General features: G+C 37.7%; 1 protein-coding gene across 1 annotated transcript; it reads right to left on the bottom strand.

Moving 5' to 3' along the window:
- Positions 1-354: 354 nt before the first annotated feature.
- TIMMDC1 (translocase of inner mitochondrial membrane domain containing 1) lies at positions 355-26,439 on the bottom strand. The gene is made up of 7 exons (XM_081236035.1): positions 26,015-26,439; positions 23,213-23,378; positions 20,285-20,373; positions 19,786-19,853; positions 8,847-8,925; positions 5,514-5,624; positions 355-3,227 (listed from the first exon to the last, which is right to left on the bottom strand). The coding sequence occupies exons 1-7, from the start codon at positions 26,206-26,208 to the stop codon at positions 3,077-3,079; spliced, it is 858 nt and encodes a 285-aa protein (XP_081092161.1). The 5' UTR covers positions 26,209-26,439; the 3' UTR covers positions 355-3,076.
- Between the last annotated feature and the right edge of the window lie 505 nt (positions 26,440-26,944).

Genomic DNA, 26,944 nt, shown 5'->3' with positions numbered 1-26,944 from the left:
CCATCTAAAACTAATTTCCTCTGACAGGTAGAATGAATGACTTATACAGTAAGTCCCCTACATACGAATGAGTTCCATTCTGAGAGCGTGTTTGTAAGTCCAGTTTGTTTATAAGTCCAGCAAAGTTAGCCTAGGTACCCGACTAACACAGCGGCTATATACCACTGATTTTATGCTTGCTTCCGGACATGCTGGGCTTGAAGTGAAGATATTGTTACTACTGTACTCTATACAGTACTGTAAAGTACACAAAAGCATAACGATGCACGCACATGACAATGTATGCCAGACACCTGAACTAACTTATGTGATTGGACATGTGAACACATGTTCGCATCTTCAAAAGTTCGCAACTTGTTAGTAAGTGCAAACAGAATGACTTTATTTTTTGTTTTGTAAAGTAAATCAAACTTACCAGATCATAGGTCAAACAAGAATAGATTTTGTTGAACTGGTTTTTTTTCTTTTAATAGGAGCAACTAAAAAATAAATCAATACTATGAAAAGCCCAGATGAATGCTTCTTGATAATTCATTGGAAAAATGTTGGTAAGCCAAAGTAAATATTGTATTAGAGAACAAGGGCATAGCAAAATACTTAATACACACTGCTAAGCTCTGTGGTTAAGACTGACACAACCAATAAACTGTTAAGGAGGAAAATGCAAACTTCTCTAAGAAAAGATTTAGCAAAAGTTGTGCATGTGTACAAAACACACACAAATTTTTTTCTATTTAAAATTTATGAACTAATTATGAACAATTAAATTATGAACTAATCAATAACTTGTTCTAGAAAGTAACTGCAAATGAAAACAGCTTCATAAGTTCATTTTTGTAATAAAAATTGGCATATCTATTTTGTTACTTCAAAGACATATAAGGGAATTAAAAATTAATTTTAGTTAAATTAAAAAAAAAACAGTTCACAACTTGAATGTTGGTATGTAGGGGACCTACTTACACCTCAAAGCAATAGTAAGGTTGGAGAGTGATTTGTTTAGTTCACATTGGACTGATACTCTCCTTAAATGACTTTATGCTATTTTAATCTCATTTGTAAAATCTTTATGAGAAGGTTCTCATTTAATGAGATAGGTTTTATGTATGTACTAAAGAGTAAGCTGTCTTTAGCAAAAAGTGATTGAAGTAATGAAAATAGCATTCCATAGGGCTTCCTTACATCCCTAAAGTGGCTTTTCCTCCATGGTATTTCTGGATCCCTCTGACATCAGCAGAGAATTGAAAAGAAAGAAGTGGCCAACTGCTGTTCCTACATTACTTAACTCATGACTCCTCTTTCTCTGAAATTGCCTTCCATGCTCATTGGACCAGGAGTGGACGTGACTTAACCTGGGGCAATCAGACATTCTCATTTGAAAATCTGGAGTTGCACAGCAAGTTGACCAAGTTTCTCAAATGGGGCTGGATTTAAAACGTTGAATTTTGGTAGCTGTAAAGGGGCTAGATTACTCTATATAGTCTAAGGAACAGAGATACACTTTTAAGTGGTTGCTCACAGAACAAAATCATAAGAATTTAAACAAACATCAACCAAAAAAAAAAAAACCACACCAGGAATTGCCACATTTAGTTAAGATTCATAATCCTTGGACATGATCAAAAGGAGACCTCTAGAAGTAACCACAAAACAGTACAAACCTAAGAGACAGCTTACTTGTACTTTAAATAAATTATAGTAACTTATTGCTTATTACATTTAATAAATGTGTTACTATTTTTTCAAGTAGTATTTTTTAATTTTATTATTCTGATATTTTTGTGATATGAATAAAATTATTTTAAAACCATCTAATTTTGTAAGTTGAAGGATTTAATCTCAATGTGGTCGTGAATAGAACAATAAACAGATTGACTAAGTACCAATTTATCAGGAATTTATGAATGGGATAATTAAGAAAAACATGCTTTTGGGAGTGTGGCAATAATATGTAAATCATGGTGAAAATGTGCTGATGCGTATCCTTTTAACTGCTAATACCTGTTGTTAGATAATGCCCTGTGTGCCACGGCACTGTGCTATGTTTTTCACACATCGTTTCATTTAATACTCATTCTGAGGTAGATACTGTTTCATTTGACAGATGAGAAAACTTGACTTAAAGTAAAATGGCTTGGCTGCAGGTCACATGGCTGCGAAGCTCCAGGGCTGAGATTCCAAGCCAGTTGTTCTGCCTCCAGAGCCCACGGCTTTAGCGCCTACTGTAGGCTGCTTCACAAACCCTGCTCACGTGAACAACAGTATTTTCAGAGTAGGAACCAAGAGGTCTAACCCCAAAACAAAGCACTAGCAGTTTTTTCCCCTCAGTACACTCAATTCAGTCATTCTCACCTCTCACTGAGTAAAAGTTATAATCTGCAGGGCAGCCTCCTTCTCAGGCAGCAAGCTCCTGGAGTGTAGAGACAGTGTATCTATTCTGAGTAACTCTTGTATACTATAGCAGAGATACTTTGTCAGCATTACTGAGAGAGGAAACAAGGTCGGGTTGTTTCTTTAATAATGCTTATCTACTTCCTTTTTGTTAAGTTTTATATTATTTCAAATGGCACAAGAACCATCTTAGATTTTTATTAAGACAGAACCAAACATGACTATACATTTAGGTCCTTACTGTTTCTAGGACTCAAGGGCGCAAGGGTTTCACAGACCATTTGCCTTACCTGGTTCCTTCCTCTCCTTCCTAGTGATCCCTACAGTACTCTTTTAAAGGGCTACAAGAATAAATTTACAACCTGTACAATTCAACTTTAATCTTTTGGGAAATCTTAATTTACTATTGTATAATCCAGGGAAAAGAAATCTATATTGATCAGTCAATATAGATATAATGTCAAATATATAGATCAATCAATGTAGATAAAAGTACATACTTAAATTTAAGGATGAGTAGAGTAGGAGTACAATAGCCCAATTCTTGGTTAAGAAAAAAAGTAAGCAAGTCACTGACACTACAGATGCCAGTGCTTACATCTGTCAGCAGCCCAATTAACTGGCATTCAGTGGACATAGCAACACAGCTTTCAACTCTCCAATGAGTTTTAAGTCCAGAGCATGTTCAGTCTTTGTCTTGTTTATCTGCTGACGAAGGGTTTCTAGGAAGATTTAGCAGGGCTTCAATTTTCTTAGCATCGGCCTTGGATCGATTTTTCTGTAAATTACTTTCAATTTCTTCAGGGAGGAGCTCAGTAAAGTGTAGTCTGGCTTTCCTGTGATCAAAGAACAAGAAGGATATATCAAGTACTGCTCTATTTCTTTGGTTTTTAGAGAGAATTTTTTTTAGAAAGATAGTGTTTGTCTTATACTCCCTTACAACTTGTGAGCAAACATTGCTCCTTGCACTTCAAATACAATGACTTTCTTCTCTCTCCTAACCTGTTCCACTTACAAGCCAGCTAGGAGTCTCACATTACTAACGTGGATATTGCCAGGGCAGTAGCTCTGATCCTTAAGATATTCCAGAGTTCTGGAAGGGGTGACATGCAGTTGCTGAAGCACCCTGAGCTAAGGTGTGAGCCTCGAAACCAATCTGTCCTCTTGCCCTCAGGGCCCAGAGGGGATGTGAAACACCCTGCCACTCTGTTAAACTCTCTGTTGACCGACCTTGTGGGACATGCACAAAGGTTATAACATTGGTAATCTCAGTATGGAAAAGTCATATAGGGCAACACTACAGACGTATATTTACTAGGAGTTAAAAAATCTAATTACCAAATAACAGATCAGTTCTTTCTCCAAGTCAAGTATTAGTGTCTTCCTGTCTTTACGTGATTATCAGGGTCACCTATGACTTTCTTCTCAACTCTTCTCTTATCTTCTTATCTTATCAACTCTTCTTATCTTCTCATACCTTCTTTCATGGCTCTATGGAAAATACAGCCAATGTTCTGTATTTTCTGCTCACTATGTCAATTTTCTAGATTCTCACTTTGTTGATTTCTCTATACTGTAGTTATTTTCCAGCAAAGACGCAGACATATAAAAGGTTCTTAACTATTTATTAACTGTCCTCAGAAATACCACATATATATTATATATGTGTATATATATAAATAACCTATACACTTCTGACACTATTTCCTTCTGCCAAAATATTCTTTCATTTCTATAATTCCAGTTGTTTTTACCCATTCTTGAGGTTTTCCATCTCTAAATAACTGACCAACTTCTCTAGTTTTTTTTTTCTGGTTTCCTTTTTTTCTGATTGGAATACAATTATTATTTGTTCATATTTTTCCAAATGTTAATTCTTCTATAACTTCCTATATCAGATTCAAATTACCAGATGTTTTCCTTACTTTTCCAACTCCTTTCTCAAAGATTCCTTTTTAAAAAAGAAGTCTCTTAGGACACCTAAAGGGCTAGAAATAAGCTAATGCTTTCATGCTTTTAACTCTCCATAATATCAAATTATATGTTGGCATTCAGAATTTTAAGTACTTTATCCTAGAACCTGGAGAGCTGCATATCTCACTCACCTTCTTACTATGGAGAAGACAGAACAAAACAAACATATGTTGAACACTGTGGTGTGATTCTGCCCTTAGAACAGTTGAGAAAACTGAGGGCTTGAAGTTAAGGAAAACATCTATGGTCACAGAATTAATCAATAGTCTAGCTGGAATTTAAGGTGTGTTTTCAAGGTTTCATTGGCTCTAAAATCAATGCTTTTTCTCCTATAGCACCTGTCCTTGGACAACAGATCTACAGATATTAAGAATTTCCGTGTGTGTGTCTGTGTGTGTGTGTGTGTGTGTGTGTAGCACAAATGGAAGTTTCAAATAAAAACATGGGGAAAAGAAGACTGCTTATCTACCAAACTACCAAAGTAGCAGCAGCAGATGTCATCTTAGTGGCCAGGAAGCAGAACCATGAGAATCATTTGTACCAAAGTGCTAGATGACAGCCTATTATGATGATCTTAAAAAGAATTAGCATGAAGTCTGCTATTGCTGGACCCCAAGGAGTGACTAGATAAACAGGTGACAGTCTGTATCCTTCTCAGTGGCATCTAGTCCATGAACAGCCACTATATCTACCTAATGCCTATTGCGTCCACAGCAAGAAGTAGAATCTTTGAATGTGGAGGCCTAACCTGCTCTGTATTGTTCATAGATGTATGTGTAAACAAGGATATCATCTTTTAAATAAAGCCAAGTAAAGCTCACTCATTGCTGTTTATTTCCTTTAGGTAATTTCCTATGCAGTCAGAAACATAGGAAAAGAAAAAATATGCAACCAAATGAGATTTACAACATTTTAACTTAAAAAAAATGTATCTAAGGAAAGATTCTCAATTAGTGTCTTTCAGTTTTCCATTCTCCTTAATTAAAAAGATTAAAAGGCCAGGTAAGGTGCCAGGTGAAGGACTCAGTAAACAGAAACTCTTTGAATTGAGCGGCAATTTAGAGTACTTATTTCAGAGGGCACCACTGTCCGCGGATAGGAAAGCCAGACACCACCCCCCTCCACCCAGGTCTTAAGATGCTCCTTACCGCTCTTCCAGTTTCAGCTCCTGGAGTGATTTTCGATCCTTCTGTTTTCTCTCCTGAACTGTCTCACCACAGTAGTTCTGAAGTGCCATCAACAGGCTTCCTATAGGAGTGCTGAGGGGGAGGCAGAGGGAATGCTTAGGAGAAAGAGCTGTTAACCACGTGAAACATGAGTGTCTCTGCTAAGGCGCGAGCAGCACCAAACGAGCCACTTGCTCACTGACAGGTACAGCAACGTTTGATAATTAAAGTGTCCTTGTCAAATAAAAAAATATTAAGATAATTTCCTTCCCGGTCTGAACAATAGGAAAAACAATCATTGCAACTTCCTAAATTTAACTGGTATAAAAACAACAGGTCTATAAATTGGCTCTGATTTTTATCATGAATGATAAATAAACCAGGAAAAAATATATTTATGACAAATTCTAGTGAATAGCTTTATACTGAAGGTTTCTCAGAAATGAAATTAATACCAGGAATGGTGCCAGAGCCCCTTAAGGGACAAGAAATGTGGGGGGTATTGAGGGAAGGATGCTACTGGCTTTTGGGGCTGAAGCCGCCAAAACATCCTAAAATTCAAGAGTCTGGCACAACTGTCTCACCCAGAATGCCAACAGTTACCCATTGAGAAACTGATTTAGATAATTATTACAGTAATGAAGAGGGTTTGGTTCATGTTTTCAAAGAGAAGGAGTTTTTGACTCTGACACAACTTAAATTCCTTCTGGATACAACTTAAGTTGTAACCACATTTTAAAAATTATTTTTGCTAAGGGGAAATGTTCATTGATGATGAATGGATAAAGAAAATGTGGTACTGTATATACAATTGGATATTATGCAGTCCAAAAAGGAAGATCCTGTCACATGCTGCAACATGGATAAACCTTCAGGACATTATGCTAAGCGAAACAGGCCAGTTACAAAAGGAAAAATATTATATGATTCCACTAATAAGAAGCACCTAGAGTAGTCAAAATCACAGAAACAGAAAGTAGAAAGGAGGTTGCCAGAGGCTGTGGGGTGGGAGAAGGGAGAATTAGTGTTTAATGGGCACAGAGTTTCAGTTTTGCAAGATGAAAAAGTTCTAGAGATCTGTTGCACAACAATGTGAATACAGTTAACAGTACTGAACTGTACACTTAAAAGTGGTTAAGATGGTAATTTTTATGTTATGTGTTTTTTTTACCTCAATAAAAAAATATTTTTGCAGCTAATTTCAGCAATTTTTCCCTTCAAACCAAGCTGGTATATTAACAATACAACAAAAACATCAGCAATAGATTATAATATGTTGAATTTTAAAACAATTTTTTAATTAAAAAAAAAAGAATCCATAAAGTTACAGTGTTTCCTCCTCAAAGGGGGGTTAGAAAAAGGGAGGGTAAAGGAGAAAGAACTCTTCTATTCAGATAAATGCCAACTAATAAAAACAGAAGAAATGACAGAACTAGCAAATCAACATTTTGCAACTTTTACAATAACTGATTACATTAGGGATCATCAATGGATCATTGAAACCACCAGAAGAAAGACATCTGGAGAACAGACTATTTACACAGTCTCACCCCACAGATTCCTTATTAAGCACAATGGGAAAAAGATACCCTTGCAGTGGAGAAATTTAGTAGATACCAAATGTGGCAGGCAGAATTCTAAAATAGCCCCCCAAATTTCCTGCCCTAATTTCTCAACTATGAATAAATGATGAAATATTATGCCCATGATTAAATGTTACATGGCAAAATGGATTTTACAGATGTAATTAAGGTTACTGATCAGTTGAATTTGAGTTAATCAAAAAAGAGATTATCTGGGTGAACCCTCTGCAAGGAGAGAGTTTTTTCCAGTTGGTGGCAGAATGGAAGTCAGAGAGATTAAAAGTATGAGAAGGATTCAACATACTGGTTGCTGGTTTGAACATGGAGGGGGCACGTGAGAAGGAATGTGGATGTCTCTAGGAACAAGGTGGTGCCTGACAGACAGACAGCCAGGAAACGGGGACTTCAGGCATACAGCCACAGGGTTCTGTCAACAACCTGAATTTTATAGAAACAAATTCTTCCCACAGAGCCTCCGGGTAAGAACCTGCCTGGCCAACACTTTGATTTTGGCCTTCTGAAATACTAAGCAGAGAACCCATCTGAGCCTACGCAGACTTCTGACATACAGAAAAGTGATATTGGGTTGGCCAAAACGTTCGTTTGCATTTTCCTGTAAGATGTTATGGAAAAATCTGATCAAACTTTTGGACCAACCCCATATAATAAATGCGTGGTGTTTGAAGCTTCTGAGTTTGTAGTGATTTGTTACACAGCAACAGAAAACTAATACACCAAGTTAACATCACTTACAATGGGTGACATAATATGTCTCTTGATGTGATACACTGAGAAGGACACAACCTCACCTATGTTGTATTCTTGGTGAAAACATTAAACCTAAATCTAATCATGAGGGGATAATCAAACAAAATTGAGAAATATTCTGGGCAAAAAAAAGGCAGTGGAACTGTTTTAGCTTAAAGGAATCTAAAGAGACATAACAATGAAATGCAACAATTAGATCTTGGATTTTAAAAAATTATATATATATGGCATTATTGTAATAACTGAGGAATTTTGAATATGGACCCTATCTTAAATAGTATTCAATCAATCAATGCTAAATTATTTATTGTGATAATTGTACTGTGATATCATTGGAGAATGTTCTTCATCCTGGGAAATACATGCTGATGTATTTAGGGCTGAAGAATTATGAGGTCTAAAATACTTTAAATGGTTTAACCAAAAGAAAAAAAAATAGAAAAGGAAATATACACATGTCCCACACATAAACAGAGAGAAAAGAAATATGGAAAAATGTTAACAACTGGTGAATCTAAGTAAAGGGTTATATGGGTGTTCAATGTTCAATTCACTCATGTTTTCTACAGGTTTGAAATGTTTCAAAGTAAAAAGTTGGAGAAGAAAATTCTTAAAGTTTATTAAACTATACAAACAAAATCTAACCCCAAATTTTTTTATAGAATGTGCTTGTTAACTGTTTCTTATTCCTTTTTCCTGCTGCTTATAAGTACCTTGCTCAAACCTCAAATAGTTTCAGGTGTTAGAGATATTTAAACAGTTTTTATCCAGTGAAAACTAGAAGTAAAATCAACAACTGGGGTACAATCAGAATTGGACAGTCAAAGCTACTGCTAATACAAGACTAGAGACCTTTTATAGGCTCTAAGTATTAAATTTGTTCTTTAGAAATGACTGCAATTTTTAACAGAGAAGGCATTAATGAAATTATATTAATTTAGAATCAAATCATGTTAACACTTACCCCAGCAAGGCTCCAATTATGCCACCAGCTACCAAGCCATGCAGGCCTAAGTTTATTCTAAAAAGACTTCCAGTGATAGCTATTTTAAAAGAAACAAACAAAGGGCAAAATTAAATCATCTTTAAACACCAGAGTTCCATTTAAAAATGTTCCTCCATAAGAACATAAATCTCCAAGTAAGCTTTTTGAACCCAACATTAATATACCACCACAACCTAGATTTCCTGAATCTAAAATGCCAATACAGCCAGCTTCTCATCCACTCTGCAGGTTCAAATGAAGAAACGTTCCTTTTACAAACAGAACTGCTCAGTAGGTTCTGTGGACCCAGCCTCTTCTCATTCTGCTTCATTTTTGCCAACCTCGCCTTAAAAACCTTTATTTCTTCACTTCCACCTCTTTCATTTGTTCCTTCTTTAAGGAAACTTTTCCTCAAATAAATAACAAAACCTTCACTAGCCCCTGCAGTTCATGTCCTCCCCCAGCCTCACCTTTCTGTACTGCTACGCTACACCTCTCAAGCAGGCCTGCAAGTGGGCAGTTGGCCTACAACGCCACCTGGTGGCCGGGGCATAGGTCCTCTTTCCTTCCCACTAAGACTGTACACCCAAGATGTCCATTCATTTTCCTCTTTCACTACGTACAACACAACGAATGACACTTCAGGTGGTAACAATTTTAAAATTAACATTTGAGGTTTATAGTTCTTATTTAACTACTACATATTCATTGTTTTAACTTTTCTAAATTTAAAAATTTTTTTCAAGTGATGATATGAAGTTGTTTGTAATATCCTATTATTATTATTATTTTATTTTATAGACTATGCATTTAGAGCATCCAGCATACCCAGTTATCCAATTCTTTAACTTTTTTTTTTTTTTTTTTTTTGGCTGTGCTGCACAGCATGTGGGATCATAGTTCCCCGACCAGGGATCAAAACCCACGCCCCCTACATTGGAAGTGCGGAGTCTTAACCGCTGGACCGCCAAGGAAGTCCCCGTCTTTTCTAAGTTTTTAAATTAACAAGAACAAAAATCACCTTTAATTCCATTATCCAGAGACAGCAAAAAATTTGGTCTTTTTTTCTAGGCTTCTTTTCCAAACAAAATATTTTTTAAAAACCTATTAGAATAGCCAAACTCTGGAACACTGACAACATCAAATGCTGGTGAGGATATGAAGCAATGGAAACTTGCATTCATTCCTGGTGGGAACGCAGAATGGTAAAGTTACTTTGTAAGACTGGTAGTTTCTTATAAAACTAACATACTCTTACTATACCATCCAGCAATGACACAAGAGTTGAAAACTTTTGTCTATAAATACCTGCACACAGGTGTTCATAGCAACTGTGTTCATAATCATCAAAACATGGAGGCAACCAAGATGTCCTCAACAGGTGATGGAAAAATAAACTGTCATACATCCAGACAATAGAACATTATTCAGTGCTAAACAGAAATGAGCTATCAACCGCTAAATAGAAATGAGTGATCAACTCGTGAAAAGACATGGAGGAATCTTAAATGCAATATTATTAAATAAAAGAAGCCAATCCGAAAAAGCTACATATTGTATGATTCCAACTATACAACATTTTGCAAAAGACAAAACTATGGAGATAGTTAAAAAGATCAATGCTTGCCAGGGGTTGAGAGTGGAGCATGGGGATCAATAGGCAGAGCACAGATTTTTAGGGGGGAAAATACTTTTTATGATACCATAATGGTGGACATATGTCATTATACATTTCTCCAAACGCACAGAATGTAAAACACCAAGTGTGAACCCTAAGGTAAACAGGACTTTGGGTGATGATGTATCAATTTAGGTTCTTCAATTGTAACAAATGTACCACTCTGGTGTGGGATGTTAATAGCCGGAGAGACTATGTGTATGCAGCAGGGAGGAAGTATATGGCAAATATTTTATCTTCTGTCCAATTTTGCTGTGAACCTAAACTGCTCTAAAAAACTGTTTATTAAAAAGGGGGTCAGGGGCTTCCCTCGTGGCGCAGTGGTTGAGAATCTGCCTGCCAATGCAGGGGACACAGGCTTGAGCTCTGGTCTGAGAAGATCCTACATGCCTCGGAGCAACTAAGCCTGTGTGCCACAACTACTGACCCCAGACGCCAAGAGCCCGTGCTCCACAAAAGAGAAGCCACAATGAGAAGCCCACGCACTGCAATGAAGAGTAGCCCCTGCTTGCCGCAACCAGAGAAAGCCCACGTGCAGCAACGAAGACTCAACGCAGCCAAAAATAAATAAATAAATAAATTTATTTCAAAAGGGTGGTGGTGGAGGAGGAGTGGTAGGGTTTAGAAGCTGCCAGAAGCCAAACATAAAAAATGGAGTCACACTCTTTGTTACACAGGACCATATTTCTGTGAACAGTCTTTTTCAATCTGGATGTTTTTAATTTATTTTTCTTGCCTGAATGCACTGGCTAAAGTCTCCAGTATAATGCTAAATACAAGTGTATTCATCTACTTGTCTTGTTCTCAATCTTAAGGAAATCATTCAGTCTTTCACCATTAAATATGATGTTAGCTGTTGTTCACAGATAATCTTTATCAAGTTAAAGAAGGTCCCTTTTAATCCTAGTTTGTTGAGAGTTTTTATCATGAATGTTGGACTTTTGTCAAATGTGTTTTCAAACTAACCTTGAATTCCTTAAATAAGTTCCACTTGGTCATGGTGTATAATCTTTATTCGTTGCTGGATTTGGTTACTAATATTTTGTTAAGGATTTTTGTGTATATACTCTTGAGGGATAGTCATCTGTAGTTTAGTTGTCTATCTTTATCTGGCTTTGGTATTAGGATAATATTAATAGCCAGGGAAACCATCTGGTCCTGGACTTTTCGTTGTGAAAAGATTTTAATTAAATATTTAGTTTATCAATTTGTTATAGGGCTATAGGGATTTTCTATTTCTTCTTGAGCAAATTTTGGTAATTTGTATCTTTTTTTTTCCCCCTGTGGTCAGTCTTGCTAAAGGATTGTCTATTTTGTTGCTCTTTTCAAAGAACCAACTTCTGGTTTCATTGATTTTTCTCTTGATTTCACTGAGTGTCATTCTAATTCTATTATTTCCTTCTGCCTTCTTACTTTAGGTTTATTTTGCTCTTCATTTTCTAGTTTTTAAAGGTGGAAGCTTAGATTATTCATATGAGATCTTTCTTATTTTGACTACACCTCATAATTTTTTTTTTTTTCCACACTGCGGCATGTGAGATCTTAGTTCCCTGACCAGGGATCAAACCTGCACCCCCTGAATTGGATGTGTGGAGTCTTAACACTGGGCCACCAGGGAAGTCCCTGCACCTCATAAATTTTAATATAATGTGCTTTCATTTTCATTCAGCTCAAAATATTTTAAATTTACCTTGTGATTACTCTTTGGTTTATGGTTTACTTATGAATGTGCTGTTTAATTTCCAAATATTTGTGATTTTCCCCCAATTTCTTTTTAGTTTAAATTCCATTGAGGACAGAGAACATACTTTGTGAGATTTCAATCCTTTTAAATTTATTGAGACTTGTTTTATAGCCTTGCATATGGTCTAGCTTAGAGAATGTCCCCTGTGCACTTGAAAAGACTGAAAATTCTGCTATTGCTGGGTGGAGTGTTCTAGAGATGTTACTGTGTCATGTAGATAGATAAGTGTTCACGTCTTCTATATCCTTGTTGATTTTCCCTCTAGTTGTTCTATCCATTATTAAAAGTGGAGTATTAAAGTCTCCAGCTACTGTAAAAGTCTCCAGCAACTGATTGTCTATTTCTCTTCTCAATTCAAAGTGTTTGCTTCATGTATTTTGGAGCTCTGTTGTTAGATGCGTATGTTTCTAAATGTTGTATCTTCTTGGTGGATTGTCCCTTTTAACATTATAAAATGTCCTTCTTTGTCTTCTAGCACTTTTGTCTTAAAGTCTATTTTGTCTGATACTAGTATAGTCACTCAAGCTCTTTTTCTTACTGTTTGCACAGTATATCTTTGTCCATCTTTTTATGTTCAACAATAATTTGTTCCTTTAAACCTAAAATATGTCTCTTGCAGACAGCATATAGTTGGATCCGTTTTAAAATACTGTTGGACAATCCCTACTGATTGGAATGTTTAATCCATTCATGTTTTAATGTTTTTATTGATATGGTTAGATTTAGATCTGCCATTTTGCTATTTGTTTTCTATATTATCTAATTCCTTTTTGACCTTGTTACTATTTTTTAAAGTTGATATTTTATTATTTGCTTTAGGGATTATACTATGCATCTTATCACACTCTACTTCAGATCAGTACTAATTCCAGTAAAATGTAGAAACATTGTTCTAATACAGCTCCACTCCTCTCCCTGCTTTGTGCTATTATTGTCGTTTATGTTATGCATGTTTAAAAACAATACAATGTTATTATTATTATTTTACACAACCATATGTATTTTAATGACGTTAAGGGTAAAAACAGTTAAGAAAAGAAAGTGGAAACAATAGATTCACAAACTCTTTCATATTAACCTATGTATTTACCATTTCTAGTAATTTTCATTTCTTCCTGTGGAGCCAAGTAACTATTTGGTGTCATTTCATTGCTCCAATTAAGTCCATTCCTCCCCCCTCTTTTGTGCTATAATATATAGCTTTAAATGTTATATGCCCAACACTTCAATTTTATTATTATGTAACTTTTTTAGATCAGTTAAGAAAATATATATTTATACTGCCTTCAAGAATTACTTATATAATTACCTTTATCAATGCTCTTCATGTAGAATCAAGTTACCATCTGATATCACTTCCTTTCAGCCTGAAGAACTTCCTTTAATGTTTTTGTAAGGCGGGTCTGCTAGCAATGAATTCTTTGTTCATCTGCCAACGTCTTTTGCCTTCAATTTTGTAGGATGGTTTGCTAGATACAGAATTACTGATTGACAGTTTATTCCTTTCAGCACTTAGTCATTCTACTGTATTCTGGCTTCCACTGTTCTGATGAGAAGTCAGCTGTTAATTTTATTGGGTATTCCAATATGAGTTGTTTTTATCTTGTTGCTTTCATGACTTTTCTCTATCTTTCAACAGTGTAACTATTATGTGTCTAAGTGTGAATCTGTTCATGTTGATTCTTCTTGGAGCTCGTTGAGATTCTTGGATGTGTAGATTAATGTTTTTCATCAAATTTGGGAAGTCTGTGGTCATAATTTCCTAAAATACCTTTTCTTCCCTTTTCTTTCTTTCCTCTCCATTATCCATGTGTTAGTATTCTTAATTGTGTCCCATAGATCTCTAAGGCTCTGTTCATTTGTCTTCATTTTTAAAAATTCTGTCCTTGATAAAAGACAAGCTATATTGATTTATCTTCAAGATCACTGATTCTCTTATGCTCTCTCAAACTGGCTGTTGAGTGCCTCCTCTCCAGTGAATTTTTAATTTCCATTATTGTATTTATCAACTCCAGAATATTCATGATTCTTTTTTGAATAATTTCTATCTTTATTGATATTTTCTATATGGTAATTGTCATCACACTTTTATTTAATTCTTTTAAAATGGCTTGAAGTCTTTTGTTTGCTATGTCCAATAGATGGCCTCTGTCAGAGACATACCCAGTGACTGCTTTTTTTTAAGTCTCCTGTTTTTGTAGATCAATGTGACATTTTTGTTGTTTTTGAAAACCAGGCATTTTAGGTAATAAATTATAGCAACACTGGAGTTGGAACATCTCCCTACCCAGGGGCATGGCTGTGGTTCTTTGCTTATGTAGTGATTTGCCTGTACCAATTCTATGGAGCCTTTGTTTTTTGCTGTTGTTGTTTTTGTAGAGTGCAGCCACAGAAGTCTCTGCTCAGTTTTTATTTTTATGCCTGGCTTTCTAGGAATCATACCAGCTTGGTAGTCAGTCAATGATTTGTCAGAGGTTGTGATTACACATCTTAAGCCAGTAGCGCTGCTACTTTTTTTTTTTTTTTTTGCGGTACGTGGGCCTCTCACTGTTGTGGCCTCTCCCGTCACGGAGCACAGGCTCCAGATGCGCAGGCTCAGCGGCCATGGCTCACGGGCCCAGACGCTCCGTGGCATGTGGGATCTTCCCGGACCGGGGCACGAACCCGTGTCCCCTGCATCGGCAGGCGGACTCTCAACCACTGTGCCACCAGGGAAGCCCGGCTGCTACCTTTTGTCAGTGGATCTGTCTGTGGCTTGAAGAATGCACTCAAGGTTTAGGCAGTTTATAAATCCTTTCTGGCTTTTACTTTCTGTGTTCTTGAGGCCTCACAATTAACCAAAGATAAGTAGCTTGCTAGGGCCCTTACCAGTCTCTCCTGAGTGTGCTTACATATACAGGTAACTTTCTGGAGTTCCAGGGATTAGTAAGATCTTACTGAAGTCCTCTTTGGCTTTCTTGTTCCCTGGACATCCTGGGTAAGATTCTGCCTCATCTGCCAGTCTATTGCTTGCCCCAAACAACTGTCCTTCCCTAACTGTTTGCTATTGTTTTCAGCACCACCCTTAGGCATGGAATTTTCTGTGCTCTGCTCCATATCAAGTCAGTCACCTCAAACAGCAGAAGTGTTGTTCCTCCCAGCCTGCCCTGCCCTTGTGGAACTTCTACATTATGCAGCTGGGTGTTAGGAAGTGGAAGCAGCCCCAAGCTGAAACATTACAGACTACTCCCACTGTTCTCACTGAGATTCAGTAGAAATTCTTGAATAAATGCTTCTCAATTTGTTGTGTGCCTCTGGTCAATTCTCAGAATCTTTAAATGGTTGCTTTTGATAATTTTGTCCAGTTTTATTATTACTTTTGAGGGAGAGGATTTGCCAAGCTCCTTACTAAGGCATTCTAGATGTTGAATATACTTTTATGAATGTCCAGACCAATGCCAAATAATAGTGGTGAGGGAAGACATCCTTACCTGAGTCTGACTTCAGGATAAATTAGTATTATACCATTAATTTTAATGTTGCTTGCTGGTTTGAGATAAAAATATATATTGTATCAGATATATTTTTCTATTTTTATATTACTAATATTTACATTCAATCAAGAAACCTTCATTCTACCCTGCTATATGTTAAACAATTGTGAAATAAAAGGCAAACACTTTCTCTGAATTCAAGTAAGTCGTCTAGTGGGGAAGCAAAACAAGTAAACAGCTACAACATAGTGTTATAAATGCTTTGATAAAACTGTTTACAGTGAACTATGAGAACACAGGGGAAAGGTACCTAAGATAGGAAAATGTGAGCTAGGAGAACCCTCCAGGGAAGCTGAAGCTGACAGATGAAGTGAAACTTGAAAGACAGGTTAAGTATAGAGCTGAATGAAATTAGTTGTGGGAGTTGGAGGGTGGATTCAAGCAAGCATTCTTGTAAGGCAAGAATAGGCTGGGTTTGAGAAATCCAAGTAGATTATAAGTTTTGGGCAAGAGTGGTGCATGGAGGTCAGGTCAAGAATCGACATTAGAGTGATGGGAAACTATGGAACAATCTGAAGCAGAGAAGTGTTAAAATCTTATTCATATTTCAAAAAAGTCAGATAACAGTAGAGGTGAAGCAAACCAAGATTAGAAACAGGGAAGACCTGCAGTAGCAGTGGGAACAAAGAGGAGGTGAGAGAGTCCATATATATTTAAGGAATAAGACTGATAGAACTAGGGCTTCCCTGGTGGCACAGTGGTTAAGAATCAGCCTGCCAACGCAGGGGACACAGGTTCAATCCCTGGTCCGGGAAGATCCCACATGCCGTGGAGCAACTAAGCCTGTGTGCCACAACCACTGAGCCTGTGCTCTAGAGCCCGCGAGCCACAACTATTGAGCCCGCGTGCCACAACTACTGATGCCCACACACCTAGAACCCATGCTCCTCAACAAGAGAAGCCACCGCAACGAAGCCCACTCACAACTAGAGAAAACACGCACACAGCAACGAAGACCCAACGCAGCCAAAAATAAATAAATAAATTAAATAAATTTTTTATTAAAAAAAGATTGATAGAACTAGAAGTCTGGAAAGGGGAAATAAAGGGCAGAACCACATCATTAACTGATTTCCAATTTTGGAATTTAACAGATGACAGAGAACATATAACAGGAGTAAATTTGCAAGTAGGGGCAGAAAGACAAGAGTTTGGTTTGGATATAGGCACTTGAGCCTACAGAATATCCATGTAAAAATGTTCACAAGTTAAAACCAGGCAAGTTCTAGCTGCTACAATGCTATTAATGCCTATTTCTAGTTTTATATTTTTTAATGTTTTCATTAAAACATTAAGCTCAAATTACGTATATGTGCGTTTGCCTGTGTATGTATACATAGAGAAAGAGAGAGTGCACCCAAAATAAAAGAGAGCACAAGTGATAAAGCAAACGGGCTAAAATGTTAATAATAACTGGGAATTCCCTGGCGGTCCAGTGGTTAGGACTCTGTGCTTTCACTACCGAGGGTCCAGGTTCATTCCCTGATCAGGGAACTAAGATCCTGCAAGCTGTGCAGCCGGGTGGGGGTGGAGTAAAAAAAAAAAATGTTAACAATAACTAATATCAGTACTAAAGGGTATTGCTCATGGTGTTCCTTGTATTTTATTTTTGCAACTTTCCATAAGGTTGAAGTTATTTCCAAATAAAAAGTAAAAAACTGTTATGTGCAGTATATGTATGTTTTTGTATGTGAGAGAATGTACATAAATTAGTGAGTGTCTGCATGTATATGCAGTTAACTTCATTTACATTTCTGGAATTGTACTGGATTTGTACTGGAAGTGTAATGAAAATGTTCAATACTTTTTTTTTCTTTTTAAACATTCATTTTAAAGAGGGCATTATCTACCAGAGGCAGAGAACTTTAAAATAAAATCCAATCTCTTACCATGAAAAATCTGGCTCCTTTCTACTTCACCTTACCAATCTGATTTCAAGCCATTCTTTCCCTTATTCACTATGTTCCAGTCATATTATCCTGCATTTGAGAAACCTTAGAGCCTTCACCCTTGACGTTCTCCCTGCCTAGGCTACTCTTCGTTGCAAGCCTTGCTCCTTTCGATTCTTCAGGTTATCAGCTTAAATGTCACCTCCTCAGAAAGGTCTTCTCCAGTATGGTACTGGCACAAAAACAGAAATATAGATCAGTGGAACAGGATAGAAAGCCCAGAGATAAACTCACACACATATGGTCACCTTATCTTTGATAAAGGAGGTAAGAATATACAGTGGAGAAAAGGCAGCCTCTTCAGTAAGTGGTGCTGGGAAAACTGGACAGCTACACATAAAAGAATGAAATTAGAACACTCCCTAACACCATACACAAAAATAAACTCAAAATGGATTAAAGACCTAAATGTAAGGCCAGACACTATAAAACTCTTTGGGGAAAACATAGGCAGAACACTCCATGACATAAATCACAGGAAGATCCTTTTTGACCCATCTCCTAGAGAAATGGAAATAAAAACAAAAATAAACAAATAGGACCTAATGAAACTTAAAAGTTTTTGCACAGCAAAGGAAACCAAAAACAAGACGAAAAGACAACCCTCAGAATGGGAGAAAATATTTGCAAATGAATCAACGGACTAAGGATTAATCTCCAAAATATATAAACAGCTCATGCAGCTCAATATGAAAAAAACAAAAAACCCAATCCAAAAATGGGCAGAGACCTAAACAGACATCTCTCCAAAGAAGATATACAGATTGCCAAAAAACACATGAAAGGATGCTCAACATCACTAATCATTAGAGAAATGCAAATCAAAACTACAATGAGGTATCACCTCACACCGGTCAGAATGGCCATCATCAAAAAATCTACAAACAATAAATGCTGGAGAGGGTGTGGAGAAAAGGGAACACTCTTGCACTGTTGGTGGGAATGTAAATTGATAGAGCCACTATGGAGAACAGTATGGAGGTTCCTTAAAAAACTAAAAATAGAACTACCATACGACCCAGCAATCCCACTACTGGGCATATACCTTGAGAAAACCATAATTCAAAGAGTCATGTACCACAATGTTCACTGCAGCTCTATTTACAATAGCCAGGACATGGAAGCAACCTAAGTGTCCACCGACAGATGAATGGATAAAGAAGATGTGGCACATATATACAATGGAATATTATTCAGCCATAAAAAGAAACGAAATTGAGTTATTTGTAGTGAGGTGGATGGACCTAGAAACTGTCATACAGAGTGAAGTAAGTCAGAAAGAGAAAAACAAATACCATATACTAACACATATATATGTAATCTAAAAAAAAAAAAAAAAGGTTCTGAAGAACCTAGGGGCAGGACAGGAATAAAGACACAGACATAGAGAATGGACTTGAGGACACGGGGAGGGGGAATGGTAAGCTGGGACGAAGTGAGAGTGGCATGGACATATATACACTACCAAATGTAAAATAGCTAGCTAGTGGGAAGCAGCCGCATAGCACAGGGAGATCAGCTCGGTGCTTTGCATCCACCTAGAGGGATGGGATAGGGAGGGTGGGAGGGAGAGGCAAGAGGGAGGAGATATGGGGATGTATGTATATGTATAGCTGATTTACTTTGTTATACAGCAGAAACTAACACACCATTGTAAAGCAATTATACTCCAATAAAGATGTTTAAAAAAAAAAAAAGAAGAAAGGTCTTCTCGATCACCCTGTCCACATTAGATCCCACTGCCCCACCTATTCGTTACTTTCTATCATAGCAACGTGTTTTTTCCCATCCACATTAGATGATAAAACTCAATGAAGGCAAAGACCTTATCTGTTTTGTTCAACAAGTACACCAAGGACCAAGCACAACGTTTTCCATACATTTTGCATGAATGTTGAATGAGATGTGATGAGAAGCCAACCAAAGAATTCAGTAGTCATGACTTGTAAGTCCTTACATATTTCCTAAACCATATTTGAGATTGAAAAATGTAAACAAAACAAAAATGTCTTACCTCCTGCAATGACAAAATGGCTTAGGGCATTTTTATTTCGGTACACATTTAGACCAGTGTTCACTGTACTGAGAAGAAGGGAGGAGGAGGAAAACATAATTTAAAGCATATCTCATTTACCTTCTTGACTGTAACTTTCACTAAAGTGATACGTATTAGTTTAGAAGAGCCTACTATGTCAATCCCTGGTGCTAGTCTAGGCTCCTTCAGTATGTTCCAGATTGCTAATATGCCAATAAGCAACAGAACATAAAGAAGAGTTCTGCAGTTCCTCTGACTTAGCAACCCGGTATCTATTTTGATATTAGTTGGCAGACCTTCATCCATGCATACAAAAGTACAACTGAACCAATCTTTTAGGTAAATAGATAAAAGTTCTTTAGAAAAAGGTATCATGAATCACTTTTATATGGGCGTTCAAATTTTATAATTCCACTGCTCAAAAAATGTGCTCCTAAAAGAATACCCAAGACCGTTCGTCACAATTCAGAGAACTTACTTGAATATAGTCACAAACATGGCCGTTCTCCAACTCCAGCGCCAGCCGTACCGGATGAAGCCTCGTGTGGCAGCACGATGTGCAGATTGCTAAAGTTAATAAAAAGGCTGTGAGGTTCTGAGACACCCTGACACTTTCCCTATTTTAAAAATGTGGTGGAGGAATGTCAGCTAGGCATTAAGTAGGGACACCTAAACACATAGAAACAATAGGAAAATGTCTAGAAATATCATTCTTTAAGTACTGAAACTTAAGTGAAAATGCCATGTGCATCATATTCTATCAGGAGGTGTAAAAGGAACTAAGAGATGCAGTGTCAAACAAGTAATCCATCAATTAAGTAGCAACTAAGAATCTATATGACAAACACTATGACAGACATAAAATCAGTATTAGACATACTTTTTTTCAAGAAATTGTGGGGAAAAGAAAAACACAAAATAAAGAAGCAGCACAGAGTATACTGTAAAGGGTAAGGATTAAAGTTACACAGATGTGCAGGAAAGGAGGAAAGGAAGGAAAAAAAACAACCTTTACTGACCACCTTCTATGTAAAAATTGTTAACATATTACCTCACTTAATCTTTACAACATTTTCTTCAAGCAGGTGTTTTAGTTTTAACTAAAACATAGAGAGGAAGTTTTTCTCAGCCAATAAGGAATAAAGTCAGAACTGGAAATTAGGTTGTCTGTTTCCGCAACTCATTTTCACTAGACCACAATGAAGCAAGTCTGGCATAATATTGGGAGGGTAAAGCCAAGATTTTTAAAGAATGTGACAGAAACTCTAAGTGTAGTCTTAACTACTATATGATATTGGGCAAATCAAAACCTCTCTGAAAGTTATCAGTGCGAACTCATGGCTTTTAATAAATGGGTAAATATAGAAACAGATATAGAAATGTGCATGAATCTGTATATAAGTCACACACACATACATACACATACACATTTCCTAACTCTATCTGCCTAGAGCCTAGAAGCCATGATACCTCAGTAACAGTGAGCATACCTAGCACTAGAACTTGGTTTTTAAATACCATTTTAAAAGAAACTATATGTCTTTGGTGAAATGGGCTTATGCCAGGGCTGGTGCTTAAAAAGTAAAAGATGGACCAGAAACACCTTGCTGTGCCTTTTAGAAAGTAAAGGCGTGCTCAAAGAGTAATGGGGACATATCAAAAGGACACAGGAGCTAGCTTTAAGGGGCTCCAATGGTCCAAATCCAGGCCAATTTGAGTATCAAAATAAATGATGATAATAATGGATTATAAAACTACAGAATAAAATAAGAATCCATGAGTCCACATTGAATAAATAAATTATAAATAGATAAATGGACAAACAAATAAATAGAGGGAAAGTGAAAGCTCTTCCTTACAGCAGAATACTAACCAATAAATATAAATGGAATGATGGAATTAGAAAATGGCCATTTGGCAACCACCACAGTCATAACTGCTTTAGGCAAGAATCAGCATCGAATACTAAAACTAGAGGGTAGAAATTTGATGAAAAATAGGATATTGGCATCGTCTCAAAGTAGCTAATAAGTATTCATAAGACACTTATGAATTACAAAGAGAAAAAAATAGTAATTTTACAGTGGATAAACCTGGCAGGGACCATCTTAACTAAGTGACTAAAGTAAGCATCACCAGTTGAGGGACAAATAGATATCTTGTGCTTCTTATCCTTACCTACTGAGGAATACAACATCAGTTCTAGGGTATTCCTGCAAAAACACATAAGTGAAATCTAATCACAAGAAAACAGCAACCAACCAAGTTGAGGGACATTCTCTAACATAAATGGACCATAGTCTTAAAAAATACCAAAGTCATGAAAGTCAAAGAACAACAGAAAACTTGTTCCAGATTAAAGGAGACTGACTAGAGAGGCATGACATGCAAATGCAACACCTGATCCAGTATTAGATCCCGGACCAGAAAAAAATTTTTTTAATGAATTGTTTACTTTTAAAATAAATTATATTAGTGGGACAACTAGCAAAATTACATAAAGTCCATAGGTAAGATAACAGTACTCTGTGTTAATGTCTTGCTCTGCATAACCATATTGTGGTTATGTAAGAAAATGTCTTTGTTTTTAGGAAATGCAGGCTGAAGCACTCATGTGTCTATAACTTACTCCCAAGCAGTTCACAGAAAGATAATAGTACGTCTTATACAGAGAGAGAATAAGAAAGCAAATGTCGTAAAATTTTAACATTTGGAGAATCTGACCGAAAGGTATACAGGAATTCTTTGTATAGTCAGCCCTCTGTATCCTCAGATTTGGAACCTGAGGATGTGGAATCATGGATATGGGGGGTCTATGGTACTGTGCCTTTTTATACAAAAGACTTGAGCATTTTCGGGTTTTGGTATTCCCAGGAGTCCTTGGATCCCAATCCCCCTTGGATACTGTGGGACACTGGTACTACTTTTGCAACTTTTAAGTCTGACACAACTTCAAAAAAAAAAGCTTCAAAAAACAAAAATTTCTGAGCTGTAACTTCCTCACTAATACAGTAGAATTGATGTGCGGAGCTAAGATATAACAAATGAGTTAGCACTCTACAAACTATAAAGCTCTAAGTGTTAATTATTGTTTTAGTGTGAGCTAGTGTACTGCAGGAGGCTTTGCGAATAGGATAAATATGCTACAGCTGAGCCTTGATGATTTAGCACGGGTGTAGAAATATATTTCAGAAAGTAGAGCCATAAGTGGTGATCAATTCTGAAGATAAGAAAAGTGGTCTGACGAGGCTCGTGTATGCACTTTAGCATTAGTACTTGCATTGTTGTCAAGTACAGACTTTGTTTCCTAAACCTTCCCAACCCTACCACCTAACTAGATGACTAAGTGTGAAAGGAACAGCTAAATTAGCATGCCCCCAAATACTATGAGAACACCAGTACATACCACTGCATCAAGCTGGTTGTGGTAAATTTCTGCTTGGTTCTGCTCAATATAGTGCTGTTTAGCATGAATAAAAGCTGGTATCCCCCCATATGCCCAGCCGATGACGCCTGCTGAAATTGCCGCCTTGTAAATACCCTGAAGTTCTTTTGACGTTCTCTGCTGTTCACTAAAACATCAAAAAGACAGTGTTGTTTGGGATTAGTTTATGCATACTGCTCTCCAAAAGACAGTATGATCAGAATTACTTCAAATGCTAAAAGGGCTACACTTTTCATGATGGGCAAAACCAGTTAAATCTTCTGATGAATTAAATAATTTTATTACAAGTAGCTCAAATCTCAGCCAAAACTAATCTATGCTTTCAGAAATTAAGCTAGTGGTTATTCTTGGGAAGACAGTGACAGGGAAGGGGTACCAGGGGGAGATTCTGGGATGCTGTTAACAGTCTTGGGGCTGCGTACACAGCTACGTTTGCTTTGTGAAAAGTCACTGACTGGTATACTTATGTACATTTTTCTAGGTGCATACTATACTCCAATAAAAAGCTTGTTTTTTAACGTTATTTTATTTGATGACTATTACAGCTCTACTATATCCCTGTAAACAGAAAGAATTTGTGAACTGGATGTACAGATCAATATTTCCCTTTTTGAATTTTTAGATAACTTTTGGAAATTACATGAGCTTATGAGATTTTAGGACAACATATGCTAGAATGAATTCCTAGATGTAAAAAAAAAATCACAACTATCTTTCTGAATATTTAATTTTTATGTCATGCTCAGATGGGCCTGTACTATTAAAGACCATTGAATAAGAAAGCTCACTATGCAGTGGGCAACACAGACAAACCTAAAATAACAGGGAAAAACTACCATTTCATCCAATCTATTACTCTCAAAAGCATAAGAAACCAGAACCCGTACTGGAGCTTCCAAGATGTCCTCTGGAAATTGCTCTAAGAAACAGCTAAGTTTGTAAGTGTTCAGTTACTATAAATGATGGCCCCCCTACATAAGTAAACTACTAAATGTTAATTTTGTTTGTTTGTTTGTTTGGGTTTTTTTTTGCGGTACGCGGGCCTCTCACTGTTGTGGCCTCTCCCGTTGCGGAGCACAGGCTCCAGATGCGCAGGCTCAGCGGCCATGGCTCATGGGCCCAGCCGCTCTGCAGCATGTGGGATCTTCCTGGACTGGGGCACTAACCCGCGTCCCCTGCATCGGCAGGCGGACTCTCAACCACTGCGCCACCAGGGAAGCCCTAAATGTTAATTTTTTACAGTACTAACTTGCTTTCTTCAGAGGTTGTACAAGTGCTTAATTCTAATTGCCAATAACAACCACTACATTTCTGAAATCAGAATCAGTACGTTTTTATAGTTCCTGCATACACAAGAGAGAAACCTAAATAAAATCTCTTAGGAAAATAATTCCTATATCAAGAGGAAAAACTGCTATAAGCTGAACTTTATATTTTATCTTTTATAATGAATAAGGACCAAAAACAACATTTACATAAAAACTGGTAGAACTCAGAAAAGAGTAAATGTAAAAGAGCTTAAGATTTAGCAAGCCAGGAAATGCAATACGCTTTCCTCTTTCTGATCCTCTGAAAAATTCCATGACATAGGTGACATTTTTCTTCATTTTATAGATAGAGGCTCTAAGAAGTTACATGATTGGCCCTAAGAGCTAAGGAACGGTGAACAAACAAGGCATAGTGGTGGAAAGGACCTGGACTATAAGTAACAGCAATGGGGTTGTGGTTCTGGTTCTGTCATCCACTGCTAAGTGACCTGCAGCCAGAAAACAATCGCTCTGAACCTAGGTTTCCTCACCCATGACATGGGAGAATGAAAGTCACACTAAATTATCTTCCAAATTTCTTTCAGCTCATCATTCTGTTGTTTATAAAGCTGATCAAAATAACACTTTTCTGTTGTGCACTACACAGGATCGTTCACAGGTATCTCAAAATTTGGAACGACCAATGAGAAGGGCGGCCTCGATATCTTTAAAATGAGATGATGAAACTAAATAATTAAATACAGTTCCACCAGTTCCCCTGCCCTATCTCAGCAACATAATAAAACTTAAATGTTAATTTATCCACTTGATAACAGTGTAGTATATGGTAAAGTACTTCATAAGAGGGCTAACTTTTCACCAGTATGTGAATTTAAAAAAATGATGAAATTAACTAATTATCCTGAGGCTTCCATTAAAGTTAGCTTAAAGACTTATTTATTCTTTATTGTGAAACATCCTTATTTGTGAATCCAGCTAATATTTTTTCTTTTATAAACTGATGAGACAACAGCTGCTACTATTTTTTTATATATTCCCTATTTGGCAGAATAAAAATTTTACAACTCTCTGTTATCTCTCCAACCTCCACTTTTATGGCGAGGAGGAGGGCTGCTGTTCATGAAAATTTGGGATCAAGTGAAACATGAAAAAGAATACTGGAGTGGAGTCCGGCAGATGTTGGTTCTAGGATCACTAAGTAGCTTGGTTCAATTCTTCTAATCTGTAAAATCGGGGGATTACGCTAAGACTAGAGTCCCTAAAACCCCTAAAAGCTCTGACTTTCAGTTAGTCTCACCCTTACCATCTGAAAACCGGCCTGTCAACCAATAGAACTACCAAACGGCAAAGGTAGGATACAAACTTGGAATACAAATATTAGAACCCCAAATCCCACAAAAATAAATCCCACCACCCTGGGGTCCTTCGCCCTAGATGACCCAGGCAGCAGGTCACCTCCTTCGAGCCCCTCCCCACAGACAGTAGGCACTTTTACTCTTTGACAAACAGCTCTCGGAGGCGGTCCCATCCGGATTCCGGGTATTGGGGTTCTGGGGCGTAGGAAGGCAGCTTCTGGTCCTCCACAAGAGCCTTGGGATCGGCGGCCACAGCTTCGGCAGCAAAGACCCGAGGGAAAGGACTCAGCACCCTGCAGAAGAAGCTCCGTGGCGCCGGCGGCCGCACCTCCATGGCCCTCTACGAACCTGCCGACAGACACTCGCTTGGGCGCTCAGGGCGCCAAGGCCTCCCGGAGGCGCCGTGGGAGAAGAGCGAGGCTAACTGCAAGAAGGAGTGGACGAGTACCCGTACACTAGGCCCGAGCTAACTCGCGGCCGTAGCCGCTGCCACACCGCCTGACAGACTTGCCCTCAGGGTCAAGCCTCACTTTGGAGGCCCTTGGACACACGAGACAGGAAGTCCCGCCCCAACGAGGGCAAAGGCCAAAAGAGGAGCAAAGGCGGAGCCGGAGCCGAACACACTTCCGGTTGGAGGCGGGAAGGACCTCTGCGGTGCGGGGTTGGCCCGCCGGAAGTGAGGTGGCGGCGAGTAGACACGCTCAGCGCCCTCTGGCCCCGCCTCTGGCGTCATGTTCCTGGTCTTCCTGCGCCAAGAAAACGGTAGAGTTGGGCAGTTTGCAGGTGGCGAGATGTGTTCGGCAGTGTTGGGGAGCTAAAGTAGGTTAGCGTATTTAAAACGGCAGAAACCCCATGTAGGTGAAGGAAGTGCAGTGTTCACTACAAGTGGAGTACGGAAAGGGGAAGGCAATTTGCGCAAATACAAGCCCAACTTACCCTGTCACGGACTCCCGGGCTGGGTGGGGTCCATTCTTGTTTTCGGAAAGGACCGAGGCGTTGAAGAGGGGTCTTGGTGCCAGTTACCCCGAGATTTCCAGAACAGTTTTTAAAGAAATCGGCCCTGGGCTTCA

Source organism: Mesoplodon bidens (assembly GCF_964165515.1).
Source record: "Mesoplodon bidens genome assembly, chromosome: 5".
NCBI classification, from domain to species: Eukaryota; Metazoa; Chordata; class Mammalia; order Artiodactyla; family Ziphiidae; genus Mesoplodon; species Mesoplodon bidens.
Note: the sequence above shows the minus strand (reverse complement) of the source record. Positions and strands in the feature narration are given on the sequence as shown.

What these genes read in the sequence shown, in the direction of transcription:
- TIMMDC1 (XM_081236035.1), bottom strand. Translation starts at nt 26,208, where the DNA reads ATGGAGGTGCGGCCGCCGGCGCCACGGAGCTTCTTCTGCAGGGTGCTG. An exon ending in ACAACCAGCTTGATGCAGTG is followed by an intron (nt 20,374 to 23,212) that starts GTATGTACTGGT and finishes TATTAACTTTAG; the next exon opens with CAATCTGCACATCGTGCTGC. An exon ending in ATGTTTGTGACTATATTCAA is followed by an intron (nt 19,854 to 20,284) that starts GTAAGTTCTCTG and finishes CCTTCTTCTCAG; the next exon opens with TACAGTGAACACTGGTCTAA.